Source organism: Corvus hawaiiensis, chromosome 4 (genome assembly GCF_020740725.1).
Source record: "Corvus hawaiiensis isolate bCorHaw1 chromosome 4, bCorHaw1.pri.cur, whole genome shotgun sequence".
NCBI lineage: Eukaryota > Metazoa > Chordata > Aves > Passeriformes > Corvidae > Corvus > Corvus hawaiiensis.
Window position 1 is genome coordinate 78,828,890 of NC_063216.1, and position 18,695 is coordinate 78,847,584.

The 18,695-nt window shown below is 54.7% G+C and overlaps 2 protein-coding genes across 3 annotated transcripts in view; both read left to right on the forward strand.

The window, feature by feature from the left end:
• The first annotated feature begins 149 nt into the window (after positions 1 to 149).
• On the forward strand, positions 150 to 12,022 carry ZC3HC1 (zinc finger C3HC-type containing 1). 2 transcript variants are annotated; one of them, XM_048301091.1, is made up of 10 exons: positions 150 to 523; positions 1,629 to 1,740; positions 2,173 to 2,323; positions 6,919 to 7,002; positions 7,733 to 7,860; positions 8,797 to 8,957; positions 9,622 to 9,838; positions 10,041 to 10,250; positions 10,420 to 10,629; positions 11,607 to 12,022. In XM_048301091.1, the coding sequence occupies exons 1-10, from the start codon at positions 387 to 389 to the stop codon at positions 11,673 to 11,675; spliced, it is 1,479 nt and encodes a 492-aa protein (XP_048157048.1). In that variant the 5' UTR covers positions 150 to 386; the 3' UTR covers positions 11,676 to 12,022. The 2 variants fall into 2 exon arrangements, with proteins under 2 accessions (XP_048157048.1, XP_048157049.1); XM_048301092.1 differs by having other exon boundaries at positions 151 to 523; positions 10,044 to 10,250.
• A 2,456-nt stretch (positions 12,023 to 14,478) lies between these two features.
• The window catches only part of UBE2H (ubiquitin conjugating enzyme E2 H), a 48,817-nt gene continuing 44,600 nt past the window's right edge, over positions 14,479 to 18,695 (forward strand). Inside the window, exon 1 of the mRNA XM_048301094.1 lies at positions 14,479 to 14,744. Coding sequence (XP_048157051.1) covers positions 14,692 to 14,744 — 53 coding nt within the window. The 5' untranslated portion in view covers positions 14,479 to 14,691. The remainder of the gene's footprint in view (positions 14,745 to 18,695) is intronic.

The window sequence follows — 18,695 nt, forward strand, 5'->3', positions numbered from 1 at the left end:
AACCGCCAATCACCGCCGAGCTTCTTCGGCCGCGGCCTATCAGATGCAGGCTTGTTGGTAGGTGGGGGGAGGCCGCAGTGAGATCGCCGCTGTTGGGAGAGCTGAGCGATCGATCTAGGATGGAGCAATAGAGCGCCGAGAGCGGAGGCGCGGGGACATTCGCGGGGACACTCACGGGGACACTCGTGGGGACACTCACGGAGGCATTCTCAGGGACATTCTCGGGGGCTTCGGCGCTCCCCGAGCTCCCCGAGAGGTTTCGGGGGCCGTGTGGATGTTGCGTGGGGTCATGAGCGACCCCACAGCACGACCGGAACGTTCGTGCGCGAGCGGAACGTTCGTGCAGAGCCGCGTTTCCCGGACGGTGACGGTTCGGAGGGACCAAAATGGCGGCGCCCAGCGCCGAGGGAGCGGCAGTGGTGGCGGGGGAGGGGAATCGAGCGCGGCCGCCCCCCGTCACCCCCCGGCAGATCCGCGACCTCATCGACGGCGGCATCGCCACCGAGGGACCCGGGCCCGGCGGGTGAGGGGCAGCGGCGGGAGGGACTCGCTGGATCCGGGGCTGGGGTCGGGGTGAGGCCCAGCGGTGTGGCGCCGAGAGAGGGGCGGAGGGCTGGGGTCTCTTCAGGGAATTGGAAACTCCTCGGCGTTACTTGGAGTCCTGTGGGAGGGAGTTGGAGTCGGCGGGAGCGTGGCTGGAGGGGACTGGGATGTGCTGGGAATTATTATTGGGGAGGGATAGCGGGAAAAGAGGGTGATGGGGTGGGCTGGGAAGCACGGGGAGTGCTGGGAACTGGGGGGTGCTGGGAGGGGGTACTGGTGGGATTAAGGGACACTGGGAGGGCCTACTGGTGGGACGAGGAGGCAGTGGGAATACTGGAGAGACTGTGGGGTGCTGGGAATATTGGAGAGACTCCCAGGAGCACTGGGAATACTGGAAGTACAAGGAAGCAGTAGTGCAAACAGCTGCCGGGACACTGGGAGGCAGCAGCGGGCACTGGGAGGGTACTGGAGGCACTGGGAGGACAGCCCAGGTAAGTGACCTGTGGAGTCCCCGTGGCCTGAACCGGCCACGTAGTGGTCACAGTGGTCACACCCTGGGGGGGCACTGGGAGTCCCAGGGGTTACTGGTGAGCGCTGAGGAGACTGGGAGGCACTGCAGGCACAGGGCGCTGAGCTCTGGGGGCATCTCAGGGGCACCCTTGTCCCAACCATCCCTGGATTTTGGCTCATGGAAGGGTGTTGGGAAGAGGCCAAAGAGCAGCCATGGCGTCGGCATTCCAGCCTCGGGATCAACATTCCAGCCACGGATTCTGGTCTTGGGAGCATCCCAGACTTCAGTCCTCAATCTGCCCTTGCTGGACTTGGAGAACAAATCCCTGTTCCCTCCTTGTCCCATTAAATCCCAACTGGCACAGCTGTCAGCCGCTGGGGACACGTTCAAGGCACACCTGGCGTTGCATTTATTCATTGTTTTGTTAGGAATTAATTAAAAAGTGGGAATGAGGAGCTCTGGAGAAGGTCCTTGTCAGGATAAGCCTGAGGGATGGAGGGTTAGGAAGTGCTCTGTGCTTTCTTTTATCAATGGAATCATTCCAGGAGTTTTCCTTGCTGGCTTTTCCTTTTAGGAAAGACACATCCGACTGCTCGGAGCCGGCTAATGGACCTTCCCAAATGGAGGCTCTTTCCTTGGAGTCAGCCAGCAGGGAAGCCTATTTCAGCAGAGTGGAAACATTCACCATATCCTTTGGGATGCTGTAGATTCCACCTGGGAGTTGTGGGGGAAGGGATCCAGAGGCATCATTGATCCAACTCCCGTTCTTGCACAGACACCCCAAAATCCCACCCTGTCCCTGAGAGTTGTCCAGACACTCCTGGAGTGTGACCATTCCCTGGGGAGCCTTTTCCAATGCTCCACCACCCTCTGGGGGAAGAACTTTTTCCCAAAATCCAGCCTTTTCTTAAAATCCAGCCTTTTCCTAAAATCCTCCCTGGCACAGCTCCAGCCATTCCCCGTTTCCCTGCCCTGCTCCCAGGGAGCAGATCCCTGCCTGTCCCTCTGCTTCCCTTCCTGAGGAAGCTGCAGCCTGCTCCGAGCTCTCCCTTTCTTGGCAGCTTCTCCCCAGCCAGAACCAGGGGAATTTTGTGGGATTTCCTCCTTGACAGGCTCACCCGCTGAAGTGGGCGGGCAAACCCCACGCGCTGTCCCCGCTGGTGTGCGCCAGGTTTGGCTGGGTCAACGTGGAGTGTGACATGCTGAGGTGCTCCAGCTGCCAGGCCTACCTGTGCATGAGCCTGCAGCTCGCCTTCGACCTCAGCAACTGTGCGTAGGGATGGGCCAGGATTCCGGGATTCCGGGATTTCGGGATGCAGGGGTGTGTCCCGGCTGGGGTTGGGTGTTTGGGGTGTCTGGGCAAACAGCTCAAGGTGAATACGTGGTGTTTAGTTGGGGGGAATGGGATAACAAATCCTGTTGCTGTTGTCAGGGGTGGGTTAGGATGGGAGAATTCCAGCTGGAAGAGGTTGTGGAATTGTAGAGAGTTTGGGTTGGAAGGGATCTTAAAGGTCATCATGTTCTAGCCCCTTGTCAGAGGAATGGTGGTTCCAGGGAATGGTGGTTCCAAGGAATGGTGGTTCCAAGGAATGGTGGTTCCAGGGAATGGTGGTTCCAGGGAATGGTGGTTCCAAGGAATGGTGGTTCCAAGGAATGGTGGTTCCAGGGAATGGTGGTTCCAAGGAATGGTGGTTCCAGGGAATGGTGGTTCCAGGGAATGGTGGTTCCAAGGAATGGTGGTTCCAGGGAATGGTGGTTCCAGGGAATGGTGGTTCCAAGGAATGGTGGTTCCAGGGAATGGTGGTTCCAGGGAATGGTGGTTCCAAGGAATGGTGGTTCCAGGGAATGGTGGTTCCAAGGAATGGTGGTTCCAAGGAATGGTGGTTCCAGGGAATGGTGGTTCCAAGGAATGGTGGTTCCAGGGAATGGTGGTTCCAGGGAATGATGGCCCCAAGGAGTGATGGTCCCAGGTGACACTTTACCGTGCCATAAATCGAGTCTCTCTTGATGGGAGAGAATTTGCTGAAAGTTCTTGCAAGGAGTTTAAAGGATAAAGTGAGACGTCTTCTGTAGTTCCAATGCTTCCAGAGAGTTGTTTATTAAATCTTTTCAGAGGAACTGAGCCACCAGCGCAACCCAGGTACAGCATGGAAGGAGGAAAAGTAGGAGTGAGAGCGAGAGAGAGCCGTTATCAAGATTTACACAGCCTTTTAAAGACATTTTAAACAATAGTTACTAAAAACGTACATTATTTTCATTTTCTTACCAATTATTCAATAACACGGGCAGGAACTGCGGAATTTTCTATCCAATCAATCCAAACTACTTTTACTGCAGAATATGGAGTAGTAGAAGAAGGAGAAGAAGGTTTAGAGAACAACAACAATCCTCCATTTTGGTATTTTTTACTCTTATCTATTTACTACAAAGAGAAGCCCAAAACCTCTCAATTTTTCACCCTGTGACAATCTCACACAGTAGTCTGTCACCTAATTCACACCACTGCATTTTCTAGTTCTTGTCTGACTGTTGGTAATTTTTTCCAAGGTTTAAAGCTAAACCAGTGTTGTCCAGGGGGGTAAAAACCCTTAGAAACAGGCAAAGAAATATTCTCGGCACTCCTACATCAGGGAATGATACTCTTAGGGAATGATGGTCCCAGGGAAAAATGGTTCCAAGGAATTATGACTTCAAGGAATGATTGTCCCAGGGAATGATGGCCCCAAGGAGTGATGGTTCCAAGGAGTGATGGTTCCAAGGAATGGTGGTCCCAGGGCATGATGATCTCAGGGCATGATGGCCCCAAGGAACGATGGTCCTAAGGAATGATGGTTTCAGGGAAAAATGGTTCCAAGGAATGATGGCCCCAGGGAATGATGGTTCCAGGGAATTATGGTTTTAGGGAATGATTGTCCCAGGGAATAATGGTTCCAAGGAGTGATGGTTCCAAGGAATGGTGGTCCTAAGGAATGATGGTCCCAGGGAAAAATGGTTCCAAGGAATTATGGTTCCAAGGAAATGATTCTCCCAGGGAATAATGGTCCCAAGGAATGATGGCCCCAGGGAATGATTGTCCTGGGGAATGATGGCCCCAAGGAGTGATGGTTCCAAGGAACGGTGGTCCTAAGGAATGATGGTTTCAGGGAAAAATGGTTCCAAGGAATTATGGTTCCAGGAAATGATTCTCTCAGGGAATAATGGTCCCAAGGAGTGATGGTTCCAAGGAATGGTGGTCCTAAGGAATGATGGTTTCAGGGAAAAATGGTTCCAAGGAATGATGGTCCCAGGGAATGATGGTTCCAGGGAATTATGGTTTTAGGGAATGATTGTCCCAGGGAATAATGGTTCCAAGGAATGATGGTTCCAAGGAATGGTGGTCCCAGGGAATGATGGTTCCAAGGAGTGATGGTCCCAGGGCATGATGATCTCAGGGCATGATGGCCCCAAGGAACGGTGGTCCTAAGGAATGATGGTTTCAGGGAAAAATGGTTCCAAGGAATGATGGCCCCAGGGAATGATGGTTCCAGGGAATTATGGTTTTAGGGAATGATTGTTCTGGGGAATGATGGTCCCAAGGAGTGATGGTTCCAAGGAACGATGGTCCTAAGGAATGATGGTTTCAGGGAAAAATGGTTCCAAGGAATGATGGCCCCAGGGAATGATGGTTCCAGGGAATTATGGTTTTAGGGAATGATTGTCCTGGGGAATGATGGCCCCAAGGAGTGATGGTTCCAAGGAATGGTGGTCCTAAGGAATGATGGTCCCAGGGAAAAATGATTCCAAGGAATTATGGTTCCAGGAAATGATTCTCTCAGGGAATAATGGTTCCAAGGAATGATGGTTTCAGGGAATGATTGTCCCAGGGAAAAATGGTCCCAAGGAGTGATGGTCCCAGGGCATGATGATCTCAGGGCATGATGGCCCCAAGGAACGATGGTCCTAAGGAATGATGGTTTCAGGGAAAAATGGTTCCAAGGAATGATGGCCCCAGGGAAAGATGGTCCCAGGGAAAAATGGTTCCAAGGAATGATGGTTTCAGGGAATGATTGTCCCAGGGAATGATGGCCCCAAGGAGTGATGGTTCCAAGGAATTCTGGTCTCAGGGCATGGTGGTCCTAAGGAATGATGGTTTCAGGGAACAATGGTTCCAAGGAATTCTGGTCCCAGGGAATGGTGATCTCAGGGAATGATGGTCCCAGGGAATGATGGAATTCTCACTGGAAAAAATGTCTTTTTTCTACTGGGATGAAACCTTTCCCACTGCACCCTGTCCCCACTGCTCCTTGTCTTCTCCATGGAAGGGAGACCCTCCCCCCTCTTTGTATCCATCCTTTAAGGACTGGGAAACCCCAGTGAGGTTCCACCTGAGCCTTCTCTTCTCGTGGAATCATGGAATGGAGTCCCAGGATGGTTTGGTTTGGAAAGGACCTTAAAGATCATCCCACTTCATCCCCTGCCATGGGCAGGGACACCTCCCACTCTCCCAGGCTGCTCCAAGCCCCATCCAACCTGGCCCAGAACATTCCAGATCCATGAGGATCATTTATTCCAAGTGCCTGAGCACTTCGGGACTGACCAAACCTTACATCAGATCCAGGGAATTATCCAAAACCATCTGACACACTTCCAGGCTTGGGGCATCCATCATCTCTTGGAATATTCCAGAGTTGGATCATCCTTTTGGTAAAGAAATAATTCCTAATGTCGAGCCTGAGCCACCCCTGGTGCAGCTTTGAGCCATTCCCATGCTGGAATGCTGTGCCAGTCCTACCACAGGATCCCAGGGAGAAGAGCTCAGCACTTCCCTCCTCAGGAAGGTGCAGAATTCACCCCTCATCCTCCTTTTCTTCAAACAACTCCAGGACCTTCAGCCTCTTCCAGGTTTTCCAGCTGTTTCTCTGGCCTTGTTGCCCTCTGGATGCATTTAAGGATCTGAACATCCTTTTAAAAATTTTCTTTCCCAATTCCTGCATCTTCTGCCCTGATCCTCCAGTGAATTTTTCCAGGATGGCGCTCACCGAGGCCACTCAGACAGAAATTACATCGTTGAGATTTAATTAATAAACTCCTTATTATCCCACCAGGAAGTGTCATCCCCACTCCTCAATTTTCCTGGCTGCAATTCCTTGCTCCTGCTCCCTGGAGGTGAACAGGGAGCACATTCCTGCTGCCTGCCAGGTGCAGCGTGGCTCGTGGGAATACTGAGCCTTTCCTTTTGGGTCACTCAATATCAACATTCCCTGTTTGTTCAGATTATCTCTGTTAAATAAACCTTGGCCTCATTATCCGTTGGGAATCACGCTGGGTTAGGAAAACCTAAAATAATCAAAGATTGGGAAGAAGGCATCGAAAATCAAATTGGAAGAGAAATGATTTGGTTGTGAAAGTGTGAATAAGTGAAATTAAATGTCAGATCCGTTTTTTTGGGGGAAGTTTGATTTCCAGACATGGCTGGGATTTGGCTCCTATAGCCAGGGTGGAGGGATCAGCTTAGCCAGGGATTGGCAGCATCCCAGGAGGAAAAACTGGCAGGATCCAGTGGGTTCTGTGCCCGTGGTTGGCTTGGGCTGGTTTTCCACAGGCTCCCCTGCTCCTGTGCCTGGGAACGGGAGGGATTTTGGCTGTGGGCACATGGAACTGCTGAGGTGACATTTGCTGTTCCGGGGCTGCCTGAGGGAGCCTGGAATTCCTCGTGGTGGGAAGAGGAAGGGAGGGAAGTCTGAGGTGAAGCTTCAGGCTCTGCAGCCTTCAGCGTCTGAGGGAAGCTTTCACATCCTGGTGGCTTCCTCTCCTGGGTTGGTTTTCCCAGCCATTCCCTGAGGAGGTGGCTCCGCAGGGAAGTATTCCTGAGTTTTTCCCTGCAGACAAGGAGCGCTGTGAGGAGCTCAGGAAGGCCCTGTGCACTGCCCACGAGAAGTTCTGCTTCTGGCCAGACAGCCCCTGCCCAGGTTGGTGCTTCGGATTCCTGCAGGATCCAGCATTATTCCCATTTTTTCCCCCTCCTTTCTGTTGTTATTCCTGTCATCACACTCTCCTTTTCCCTGTGGGAATGATGAAACACAACAGGAAATTAATGTCCCTGAGCAGCCTCAGCAAATAAAAGCCCCAGGGCTGTATCCAGCTCTTCCTAGCCTTTGGATGCCTCTGGAACAGTTAAAGCGGTTTTTGGGTTGTAACTGGGAGGGGACGGGGGAGGTTGGATGTCATGGAATGCTCAGAGAGGGGTAGATCCTAACTTTGAAGCTGTGCTGCTTGGGAATGCTGTGAAGGGAAGAGGCTGTGCTGAACTTTTCCTTTAAAAGCTAAAAAAAAAATTATGGAATTGTTGGGATTGGAAGGGACCTCAGAGCCCCTCCAGTGCCACCCCTGCCATAGGCAGGGACACCTCCCACTGCGCCAGGCTGCTCCAGCCCCAATGTCCAACCTGGCCTTGGACACTTCCAGGGATCCAGGGGCAGCCACAGCTGCTCTGGGAATTCCAGCCCAGCCCCTCCCCACCCTCCCAGCCAGGAATTCCTTCCCAAGATCCCATCTAAACTTTCCCTCCTTCTGCTTAAGGTATTCCCTCGTATCCTGTCACTACGTTTGTGTGGACACCCTGGCTGGGCTCGTGTCCCCCCTTTCCCTGTGGGATAAGGAGGGCTTGGGAAGGCTGAGCACAGCTTTTCCTCTCACCAGATCGCTTTGCCAGGCTGCTGGTGGATGAGCCCAGAGTCCTTCTCCAGGACTTCCTGGATCGCTTCCAGAGCTTGTGTCAGCTGGAGCTGCAGCTGCCCTCCCTCAGACCAGAAGACCTGAAAAACATGGTGAGTTCCCTCCTGCTCCCAAAATCTGGAGCATTCCAGGCTCCAGTGATGATCCCAGGCGCACCCAAAATCAGGAATTTCAGCTTCTGTGTGTGAGGGATCTGCTCCCACCTTGTTTTTTTCCCTTGGACATTCCCCATGTGATGGTTCCACCATGGAAACATGTAAAAAAGGAGTTTGGAATGGCTCATCAGCTGGGAAGTGGGCTGTAGTGTCTGCTTCCCACTCTGGACCTTTCCCAGTGTCCAGGATTCTCTGTGGTGCCTGGGAGAAGTGATTTGGGATCTCACAGACTCCTTTGGGAGCTCCAAGCACTCCATGAGGAGTGGCAGCCCACAGATTGCTCCTTTAGCTGGGATGCCACACGACTGGAGACGGGAATGTGGGATGCCAGAGGCTGCCCTGGACCAGAGGTGTGGGCAGAGCCCTGGGAAGGTGAAGGAGCCCGAGGAGGCTCCTTAGGCAGGAGGGAAAAGCAGGAACAGCCGGGAACAAGTGTGGAATTGCCTCCCTGTTGGAACCTGTCCTGGCCCTGCCCTGCTCCAGCCAAGTCTGGCTCATTGGATACTCTCTTGGCAGGGAACAGATGGCTCTGGGCAGCCAGGAGCCATGTGGGATCCAGGGAATCTTCATCCATTCAGCACAGCCACAGGGGTGTTTTAGGGCTGGCTGAGCTCGGAAACCACCGGAGACTCCCAAAACCACGGCAGAAATGGGACCTGCTCCACTGCTTGGGGGAGCAGATGGTGCCTGGGCAGATTTCATGGAATGGGGAGCCAGAGGGAAGGAGGAAACCATTGCTCTGAGTGACTTTTCCCTGTTAACCAGAGCTGAGCGTGCCAGATGATGCAATTCCAGGGAGTGGCAAAGGGATTTTTCTCCATGTGGGACACGATTTGGGAGTAAAACCAGTGCATTTTATCCCTGTGCTCGCAGTCCCTGACAGAGGAAAGGATCACTCGGCTCCTCCAGCTCATCGGGGAGGAGCTGGAGCACAAAGGAACAGAGGGAGAGAAGCCTCCCGGGAAGTTTTCCACGGAAATCCTGCAGGTGCACGTTCCCGCCTGTATCCTGGCGCTGTGTGGCTGGACCTGCAGGTGGGCAGGGCTGCAGGGATGGGCCTGGAATGTCCCTCACACTCTGGGCTTGCCATGAAAGCTGTTGGAGGCTTGAGGAACGTGGAATGTTCCTCCTGGGCAATGTTCAGTATCCCCTATTTCACTATTTTTGTGTTTTCCCTCTTTTCCATGATGCTCCCACTTCCCTCATTTCACTGTTTTCCTGTTTTCCCTCTTTTTCACCATGCTTCTGCCTGCCTTATTTTATTTCCCCATTTTCCCCTCTTTTTCACTCTGATCCTGCTTCCCTTATTTAACTATTTGCACACTTTTCCACTACATTTCTGCTTCCCTTTTTTCACCATTTTCCTATTTTCCCTCTTTTTTCCCCTCTGTTCCTGCTTCCTGGCAAGGCAAAATGCAATTGAGCCAGTTTAAATCAACATCATGGATTGGCTTTAATGGACTTCTTTCTCTGACTTTTCCAAGCCCAGGCTTATCCCTGATGACCTCTCCTGACTTTCCCCATCCCTGGAAGTCTGTCCAAAGCCATGTTGGATGTGGCTTGGAGCAGCCTGGGATAGTGGGAGGTGTCCCTGCGCATGAGGGGTTGGAATGAGAGGATCTTTATGTCCCTGCCGACCCATCCCAGGATTCCATGAGGATTCCATGAGGATTCCATGACTTGGCTCTGTCCCCACAGTGCTGCCTCCGGCTCCGTGAACCTCTCTGTGATCACCTGCTCGCGCTGCATGAGGAAGGTGGGGCTGTGGGGCTTCCACCAGCTGGAATCTGCAGCTCCAGAGCCAGATTCCTGCGGCTCCAGCAGCACCACCCCGGCTGCTCCCGAGCGCTTCCCGCCCGTTCCCACATCCCCACGCAGGATGCTCACACGGAGCCAGGATCCGGGATCTGAGCAGGTACATCCTGGCATCGCTGGGCGGTGCAGGGACACCTGGCCAACTCCAGGTGCTCCGAATCCCGGGCTGCCCTCATCCACATCCAATGGACACATCCTTGTGGTGGGAAGAGCTCCTGTGGGATGGCTGAGGAGGATTGGAGCCGGACAGGGCCCCCTTGGTGACCAGAGGAGCTCCATTAATTCCATGTTTTTCCCCCCAGCAGCACGAGAAGAGCCCATCCCCAGCTGTGTCCCGCCCACGGGTTTGGGATTCTCCCAACTCCATCGACCGGGGCGAGTTGGATGGGACCAGCCCCACTCTGAGGAGCCGCCCTGTGACCCGGAGCATGGGACAGGGGGACAACGTGGAAGTGCCATCCAGCCCTGTGCGCAGGGCCAAGCGGGCACGGCTCTGCTCTTCCAGCAGCTCGGTGAGTGATGGGGGCACAGGGATGCAGGCAGGGTGCTCCTGAGCCGGGGATTTGGTGGTGTCCCCCTAGCTGGCTCAGGGCTGGGGTTTGGGCACGGAGAGGTTTTCTTGGAGTCTGTTTAAACCATCCCATCGTTGTGTCCCTTCTCTGTCACCTCCTCACTTCCCAGGACGCTTCCCTGAGGAGCTTCTTTCACCCCAGCTCTCAGCACCGCGATTGGTGTCCCTGGGTCAACACCGGGGAGGGAGAGGAATCCCTGGAAGATGCTGCATCCCAGATGGAGAAGGAGCCTGGGAAGGCTGAGCCAGGCTGGGAAGTGGTGCTGAAGAAGCTCCTTGGCATCCGAAAATGTGACACAGTGCCTGAGGCAGAGCCAGTGGTGAGCATCCCAAACCAGAATGCTGCTTGCCCAGGCAGCAAAATTTTGGGCTGGATGGGCTTTGTTTGGGCTAGACACAATCCCAGCCAGGTGACAAGGACCAAACTGCAGAGGCTGAGCTTCCCCTCCGGCATTCCCACAGCCAGGCTCCATCCCATGCCAGGCTGGGATGCTCGGGGGCTGCTATAAATAACAGCCATTCCCAAGCGCCTCGGCACTGCCCAAGATCCAGTTTCATTCCATGTCCCCAGAGCTCCTCTCTGCAGCCATCCTGATTCCTGGCTCCAGGTTCTTGGATTGCCAGGTTTGCCGAGCCAGGGGAACAGAGCTGAGGCCACAACTCCCTCCCCAAGTGGCTGTGGAGCAGCTGCTGCCTCCCTGGATCTCATTATCCACTTGGATTCCTCCTGCCAGCTCCTTCCTGCTTTGCTTGGAGCTCAGAGGAGCAGTGGAGCATTCCTGCTTCAGGATTTGTCCTGGATTTCGTGTGATTTGTGTCCCCAACAGGTCCCTTGTAGTGGAAGGTGTTCCTGCCCACGGCAGGGGGTTGGAACTGGGTGATCTTTAAGGTCCCTTCCAACCCAACCCATTCCATGATTCCGTGATTCTGGCTCTGCCTTGTGCCAGGAAAGCTCCAGACAGTCCAGTGGGACCAGTCACAAGTCAGAGGCACCAGACCCAGCTGGAGCAGGGGATGGTTGGAGTCCCTTCCTGCTTTTTGGGGTCCTTTCCTGCTTGTTGGAGTCCCTTCCTGCTTCTTGAGAGTCCCTTCTTGCTTGTAGTCTCCTTGTTTTCCCCTCCAGCTGGCAAATTGGGATCATGAAGATCAGGAACAAACTGCTGTCCTGGCAGCCAGCTGGGATATTTTGGATGGTTTTTTGCTGCAGTTTCTCCTCGTGCCCTTTGCCACTGGCAGTTGCAGGTCCTGTTCCAGTGCTTTGACCTCTGGATGTTGCTTTGTTCTTTGTCTCTTCCAGAGTCTCTCGGAGAAGTCCTGCAAGGTGTTCCGCATTTTCCGGCAGTGGGAGAGCATGAATTCCTCCTGAGCAGGCCACTGCCTCTGGAAACCAGCACAGGGCATCAGGAGAGATCCAACCTCTCTGTTGTTCCTGCAGCAGCTCCGTGCCCTGGGAAGGGGATCCGAGGAAGCTCCACGCCAAACAGAGCCCTGGCCACGCTGGGATCCCCTTCCCTGACTGCCTTCCTGAAGCCCCTGCCTTCACAAACTGCTGCTGTGTCCCTCAGCTCTGAGGGCTGGAGCTGGGATGTGCCAGGGGCGCGTGGGGTGACGAGGGGACACCGTCACCTCTGAGGTGTCCGTGGTGTCCGGCCGTGTCCCGCCGCCGGCAGCGCACGGAAGTGACGCCAGGTGGGAATAAACATTTCATTTTTATTGTTTTGCTTTTTCCTTCCTGCTGGTGTGGTGCTTTTTCCCAAGGCAGGAGGAGCTCGGGAGCTGGTGTAGCTCCTGTATCCCTTGGGGTTCTTGTTCTTGTGGGATTAACGTCTGGCTGCCTCCCTGTTTCCCACTCCACATCTTCTTGTCTTGTTTGCCTGTTGTGGGTGTTTTTCCATTGCCTCAATCCCTGGCCACTGCTGGTGGCCAGTTTGGGGGAATAAATCCCCCAGGTTGGAGGCTAGGACGCAGCCAAAAGCTGGGAAGAGTTTCCATGGCTTGGGCTGCTGGGAAGGGAGCGGTCTCCATGGAAGGGAGAGAAGAAGCCAAGAGAGGAGACAGTGCTGTCATTTCCGTCCTTGAGGATGTTGGGGAAGGGGCTTTGGGAAGGGCTGAGATTCCACAGACAACCCTGCACAGTTGGATCTCCTCACTCCAGGTCTGTGGATATGGGTGGAGGCACAGGGATATGTCTTTTTTTTTTTTTTTTTTTTTTTTTTGAGGAAAGGAGCTCCTGCCTCGGTTTCCCCAGCCCCGGCTTCGAGGTTTCATCCTGCCTCATTCCCTTGGAGGAATTTTCTGGCCATGCTGTGCCTGGAAGTGCAGGGGCTGCCTTGGTCAGGGCTGATCCGAGCTCTCCCTGAGCCCCAAAAACTTGGGGGTGCACCAGCCCACCTGGGGGCTTCTCCTGGGATCCACTGTTCTGGGATAGGTGTATCCCTCTTGGGCAGGAATCCCATGGGAAGCAGCAGGACCTGAATTTGGGTGAATTCCCTTCTCTTCCTAAGGGGATTCTAATTAAAAGGGCCTTAACGAGGGGCTGCTTCACCCCCATGGCCCTGCTGGGCTGGGAGTCGGGGTGAAGATGGGGATACCCCTGATCCAGAGGGGTGAGGATGGGCTGGGAAGTGCCTGGGATGGGCAAGGAAGAGCCCCTTTTCCAGCTGCCTGGACCTACAGATCCCTCTGTTCCCCACAGCTCCCCATGGTTTCCCCATTCCTTACATCTCCCCTCAACTCTGGCTCCCGACAGCTTCCCCATTCCCAGTGATTTCCAGCAGCTCCCCATGGCTCCCCCTATTCCCTACATTCACTCTCCATGGATTCCGATGCCCTCCTTGCTCCCCCCATCTCCGTTTTGCTCCATGATCAGGGAACCACCCTGCAAATCATGGGATGCACCCATTCCAGGGAGGATGATACCCCCATTCCAGGGTGGGAAAGGCCAGCCACAACCCCTGCATCCCAATTTCCAGACCCAGGAGGGCTCAGAGGGTCCCCAAAATTCCCTCTGCACTCGCATCCCGAGGTCTGGGTGCTGGCCTTAAGGCATTCCAAAAAGGAACGGGTTGCTGTTGTAGTCCCTAAAAGCCTGGAATAATCCCTGTTGCAAAATTGGTGTTTCACAGATGGAATACCAGCATTCCAGGAAATTATGGTAAAATCCTTATTCTCCCTGTCCAGTTCTCCCAGTTGCTTGGAGCCAGTCAGGGAATATTGTGGCCTGGGAAATACAGGACCCTCTATCCCAAATTTTCCAGCTGCTCTGCTCAAATATAACCCTGTCCCCCTCCCAAATTCCCCCTTGGAATGTGGGGAGTGGATTTGAGTCCCCTCTGGTGGTGTCACCTCCTGCCCCTGCCAGACTCAGGGCTTGTTGGGGCATTAAATGGAGGAACTTTTTGGGATTCTTTGGCTGTGTCTCCTCCCCATGGGGGGAGGAAGCACCGGGGCAAATTTATGGGGTGATGCTGGGGTCAGGAATGCGGGGTGTGGAGGTTCCACACCGGAATCCCATCAGCTTGGGAGACACCCATTAGTGCTGTCATCATCCGGGTGGGTAAACTGAGGCACCGGGAAATGCTTTGCCGGTGTCACACCGGAAATCCGGAATGGTGACTCCTGCTGTAGGGCCTGGCCAGCCGCCACATTCCCGCTTGGATTGAACGGGATTGCCATGGGTGCACTCCGTAGTCTGTGGGGTGATTCCCTGACCCTGGGGAGGTCAGGCAAAGTGGAGATGGGGCAGCAAGTGCGGGGCATCAAAATCCATGGGGGACAGGGGTAGCGCAGGGAATAACGGGAAACCATTGGCCCTGACATGGGTGCACCTCATTTTTTATGAGGTGGTTCTTTGGGCATGGTGGGAACAGACAAAGTGGGAAGGGGGAATAAGGGGAGTGTCAGAATCTATTGGGAATGGGGGAGACCCAAGGAATACGGGGAGCCGTGGGGAATTACGGGAAACATTGGACAGGGAGGAACTGGAGATCTGCGGCCCCAGCGGGGCCTCGAACCCCCGGCCCCTCCATCACTCCCCGCTCCACCTACCCCCCTCAGAACTACAACTCCCGGCGTGCCTCGGGGCCGGCGGTGCGTTGCGGGTGCGGCCAATGGGAGTGCCGCGGGGCGGTGACGTCACCGCAGGTGACGTCAGGGGTCCAGAGAGAGGCTGGGGCAGAGGCGGCCGGAGCGGCTGAGGGAGCGCGAGCGGCGCGGGGGGGCCCTGTCGGCGACAGCGGCGACAGGAGCGGCGACAGCGACAGCGGCGGGTCCCAGCGCCTCGCAGCCCGGCGCTCCCCCGCTCCCCTCGGTGCCGGGCGGCCCCGGCCCGCGGCGGCGGCGCTGACAGCCCGCCCGGAGCCCCGGGGGCGGCCGCGGCCACCATGTCGTCCCCCAGCCCGGGCAAGAGGCGGATGGACACCGACGTGGTCAAGCTGTATCCTTGCCGTGCCCCCCCCCGGGCCCACGGGGGACGAGGATCCCCTCCTTCCCCCTCCCCCCCACGGCCGGGCCTGCGGAGGGGCGGGAGGGCGGGGGGCACCGGGGACCCCCGCCGGGGTCGCCCCCCAAACCCCCCATTCGCACCCCCTCGGCCTCTCCCCGGAGCTGGGGGTTGGATCTGCCCCCCCACCCCCACCAGGGGAGGCCTAACCCCGCTTCTGCTGTATTTTGGGGGGTTTATCCCCCTCTGTGGCTTGACAGACAGCCCTGGGGGTGTCCCTGCAGAGCCCCCCTTGGTGATGCTCCCCCAATCTGGGTGCCCCGCACCCCCTCTTGCCTGCCCTGGGGAGGGTGAGGAAGGGGAGAGCAGTTCCAGCAGCTACAGCCCAAAGAAAGGCTTTTGTGGGGTTTATTATTATTATTTATTCCCCCATTTCACCCCGCGGTTCACGAAGCTTCTGTTGCCGGCTGAGGGATTTAATTTTTTGGGGAGGACGGCGGGAGGGGTCCCTCGGGGTCTGGTTCAGCAGACCCAGGGGTGGGTGAAGGGCATCAGGGCCTGAGCCCGTCTCCCAAGAGGTTTATGTAACCTTCCAGGTTTAGTTAGGCTTTATTACTTTTTATTTTTCCCCTTCTTCCTTGATAGATCTGTTTATATTTTTCCTCCTTGTTTTTATTCCTGGCCCTTTACGGGGCGGTGAATCCCTTTTTCTCTCTGTCTGGAGAGTGGGTGGCGTTGAAATATACCATTGGGAATTCGGTTCTAGGATTGTTTTATTAATAGTTTTTGTTTACAAGGTGGCGGTGTGAGCCGGGAAAGGGTAGGAATGACAAGAGTGGATGAAATGTTTTTTGGATCTGTCGCCTGAACGTGCCCGACCTCAGCAGGACTCGGGGCTGGTGGCTCTGCCGTGGTGGTGTCGAGGGGTCGAGAAACGGGTCTGATTTAGTTCCCAGAGAGAGATAAACAAACTTATCTGGATTTGGTGGTGTTTTTTTGGAAGGGGGGGGTGTAGGGAGGAGCAGCAGCAGCGCTCCTGTTTGTGGCTTATCGAAGGAAACTTGTGTTTGACGTTCGCCCTGCGCCTTTCTCCCCACAAAGCTGCTCTTGGTGTATTTTTCGCCCTGTTTTTAAGCAAATAGGAAATGAGTCCTGATGGTGCTCGAATCGGAGCTATTTTTATCCAGGGGTTTAAAGTTACACACATGTCAGACTCCGCCAATTGCGATCGATGCTTAATCGCACCGGGAGGAGGGTCGGGAATTCCAGCTGTTTAGTGAGGGGGGGAAAACCTTTCTTAGGGATACCCTGGAAAGAGCTCTGGGCCAGAGAGGGGCCGAGGCCCAACCTGATCGGCTGCTGCTCTGTTTCCCTTTCCCCTCCCCCTCTCTTCTCCTTTTTTTCCCCTTTTTTGTTCGGTTCCTCGCCGACATCTCCAGCGATCGCAGCATTTTGGAGGACAAAGAGCAGGTTTTCCCTGTGAAGTGGCTTTGCTGTGTGTTTCTAGGAGCTGGGTAGGTAGAAAGCCCCGAATATCTGGGATTCCTCTCGGTGCTGGGGAGTTTCTGCTCTGCTCTTTCTGACCCCTGACAAAAGGAACCCCGAAGGCTTTTCCAAAAGCGAAGCCGTTGTTGTCGGCGCAGCCGTCCCTGTTTTCCAAGGGGTGAGGGTTAGAGCAGTCGGTCTCCTGCGGACAACAAACTTAGGAAGTTGGATGTGTCAGATGACTCCTCACCACTCCTCCCTCCCTCGCTCCGTCCCTCCCTCCCTCCCTCCCCAGCCTTTTTTGTTTGTCTGCCTGACTTGCCCGGGGTGAGCAGCTCACTAGGCCCCGGCTCCCGAGACGCTTCCCTGGGGAATCTCCCCCTCTGGAAGCTGATCTGAAATCAGGGTCTCCTTTGAGACATGGCAGCGAGGAGGGTCTTGGTGGTGGCCAGAGGAGAAGGGATTCGTCTGAAGGAATGTGCTTGAAGGCAGCTCCTCCCGGGGCTTTGAGGGTTTTGTTGCTGTGTAGGGTTTTTGTTTGGGGTTTTTTCCCCCATTTTGCTGCCATTTTCATTACAGTTTCCCTTTTCATCCCCTTTCCACGTCCCCAACAGAGAATAATAGTATGGATTTATGGCCTGCCAAGGGCTACCTTTCCCAGTAGGGAGGGGGCACCGAGCAGAGTGAATAACACTCCTGCCTTCTCCTGCTCTGGCAGGTTTAGGAGCCGAGCGAGGTCTTTTTATGATTCCTATTTTCAATCCTAACACGTCCGTGTCCTTTTGTGGATGCCTCTTTGTGAGGAGGGAAGGGGAGAGGTGGCTGCTCTCCGTGGGGCTGCAGGGAGGGCAGAGCTCTGCGTGAATGTGTGGAACTGATGTTTAATAATCTCCTGGACGAGGATGTGCTCAAACTCCCCGTCACTCATTGTCTCCCTCCGGATGGGGTTTGTAGTGCTGAGGCTGGGAAAAGAGAGCCATAATCCCTCCTTCCCCTTTTGGGGGGCTCCAGCCAAAGTTTCCTGGGTAACCTGGTGACCCCTCAGAGTAGAGGTTTTTCAGGAAGGCTCTGTGCTCCTCAAAACACCTCCAGACCCGCTCGCCAGCGGCCTGGAAGCACAGGGTTATCCCACCGGGAAGCACCCAAACTCTAGGCCAGGCCTCTCCAGGTAGCTCCCACCCCGGGGACGGCAGAATGGGGGCTCCCCTTTGTGGTTCCCCGCAGTTTTGGGGCGAGTGCTGGCCTCGGAGCCGTGTTTGCAGGGAAAAGGCCTCGAGCTTTCACAACTCCGCGGATTGGCTGCTCTGTTACTACCCGGAAACCGGGCCCGGGGCAGAGCGAGGCTGCAGCTGATGGGGTGCCCCAGCCAGGGTGTTTACACCCTTGGGGGGACCCACCCCGGCACCCCCATCCCCCCACAAACCACGGGGCAGTTTCCCGTTCCAAGCCGGGGTTTATTGTTCCGTGGCCGCTCCGCTCGCAGCTTCCCCTTGGCCGGGAGTTTATTTAGTGCTGATTTATTTTCCTCCTTTTGTGGATAAATGCTGCTGGCTGGGTTGTAGTCCCCGAGCTCTATTTTTAAGCGTCAGAGCTGGAAAAGGGAAGTGTCACCCTGTTTTGTGCCTGAAAGGAATTATAAATAGTGGCCAGCTTTGTTTGAATCTCCCTGTGCTGCCCAGTTTGCAGAGCCGGGGGTTTGGGAGGTGCATCGGGAGCGTAATTCACGGAGCGTTGCACTCCCTGCTAATTTTAGGCTCGTCCTGAGTCAAGGAGAATAAAAGTACAAAGCTCCTTAGTTTACCTGCGGAGCATTTTGTAATCTCAAAACTCCCCCCCGTGTTTGCTCCGTCGAGGCAAAGGGTAGGACAGAGTTTACATTTGGGATAAATTCCTTTTTCTGGTCGTTATAGGCTTACACCGCACTTATCATCCCACTTGAACACCTTCCAAGAGTGGCGTTGAGCAATCGCGGGGTCACGTGGCTTTGTTCTCTTTGGCCTGTCCCCAGGGAAGAGCGTGTGCACTGGAATGTCTTGTTTTGGTAGGGTTTGGTGGGGCTTTGTTGTTCTCTTGGGGTTTTGTTTTATTTTTGCTTTGTTTTAAAGGATGGATATTTCTGGAAACTTTTAATGTAAATTTTCAAATGTCATGCTACATTTCTTTCTGCTCCACTTCTGGGGCTCTGTTTTAATGAGGTCTCCAGGGATGAGGGGAATCGTGTGGTGATGTTTTAAAATGCACAAAGACGTGGCAGCAGCCCCTTCCCAGAACTGGGAGAGCCCCCCTTTTTCCCAGAAATGCTGGCACAGGTGGTGGCTTATAAATCAAATCCAGGTAAACGTGGCTCAGGAGGTGGTGCCTGTCATTAGGAGAACTTGAAATCCACAAATCTCTGCCCAAACCAAACCAGCTGGAGGAAAAATAAATAATCCTTTTTGCCTAAATGACAACTTCCAAGAG

What these genes read in the sequence shown, in the direction of transcription:
- ZC3HC1 (XM_048301091.1), top strand. Translation starts at nt 387, where the DNA reads ATGGCGGCGCCCAGCGCCGAGGGAGCGGCAGTGGTGGCGGGGGAGGGG. An exon ending in GCAGAGTGGAAACATTCACC is followed by an intron (nt 1,741 to 2,172) that starts ATATCCTTTGGG and finishes TGACAGGCTCAC; the next exon opens with CCGCTGAAGTGGGCGGGCAA. An exon ending in CAGAAGACCTGAAAAACATG is followed by an intron (nt 7,861 to 8,796) that starts GTGAGTTCCCTC and finishes CTGTGCTCGCAG; the next exon opens with TCCCTGACAGAGGAAAGGAT.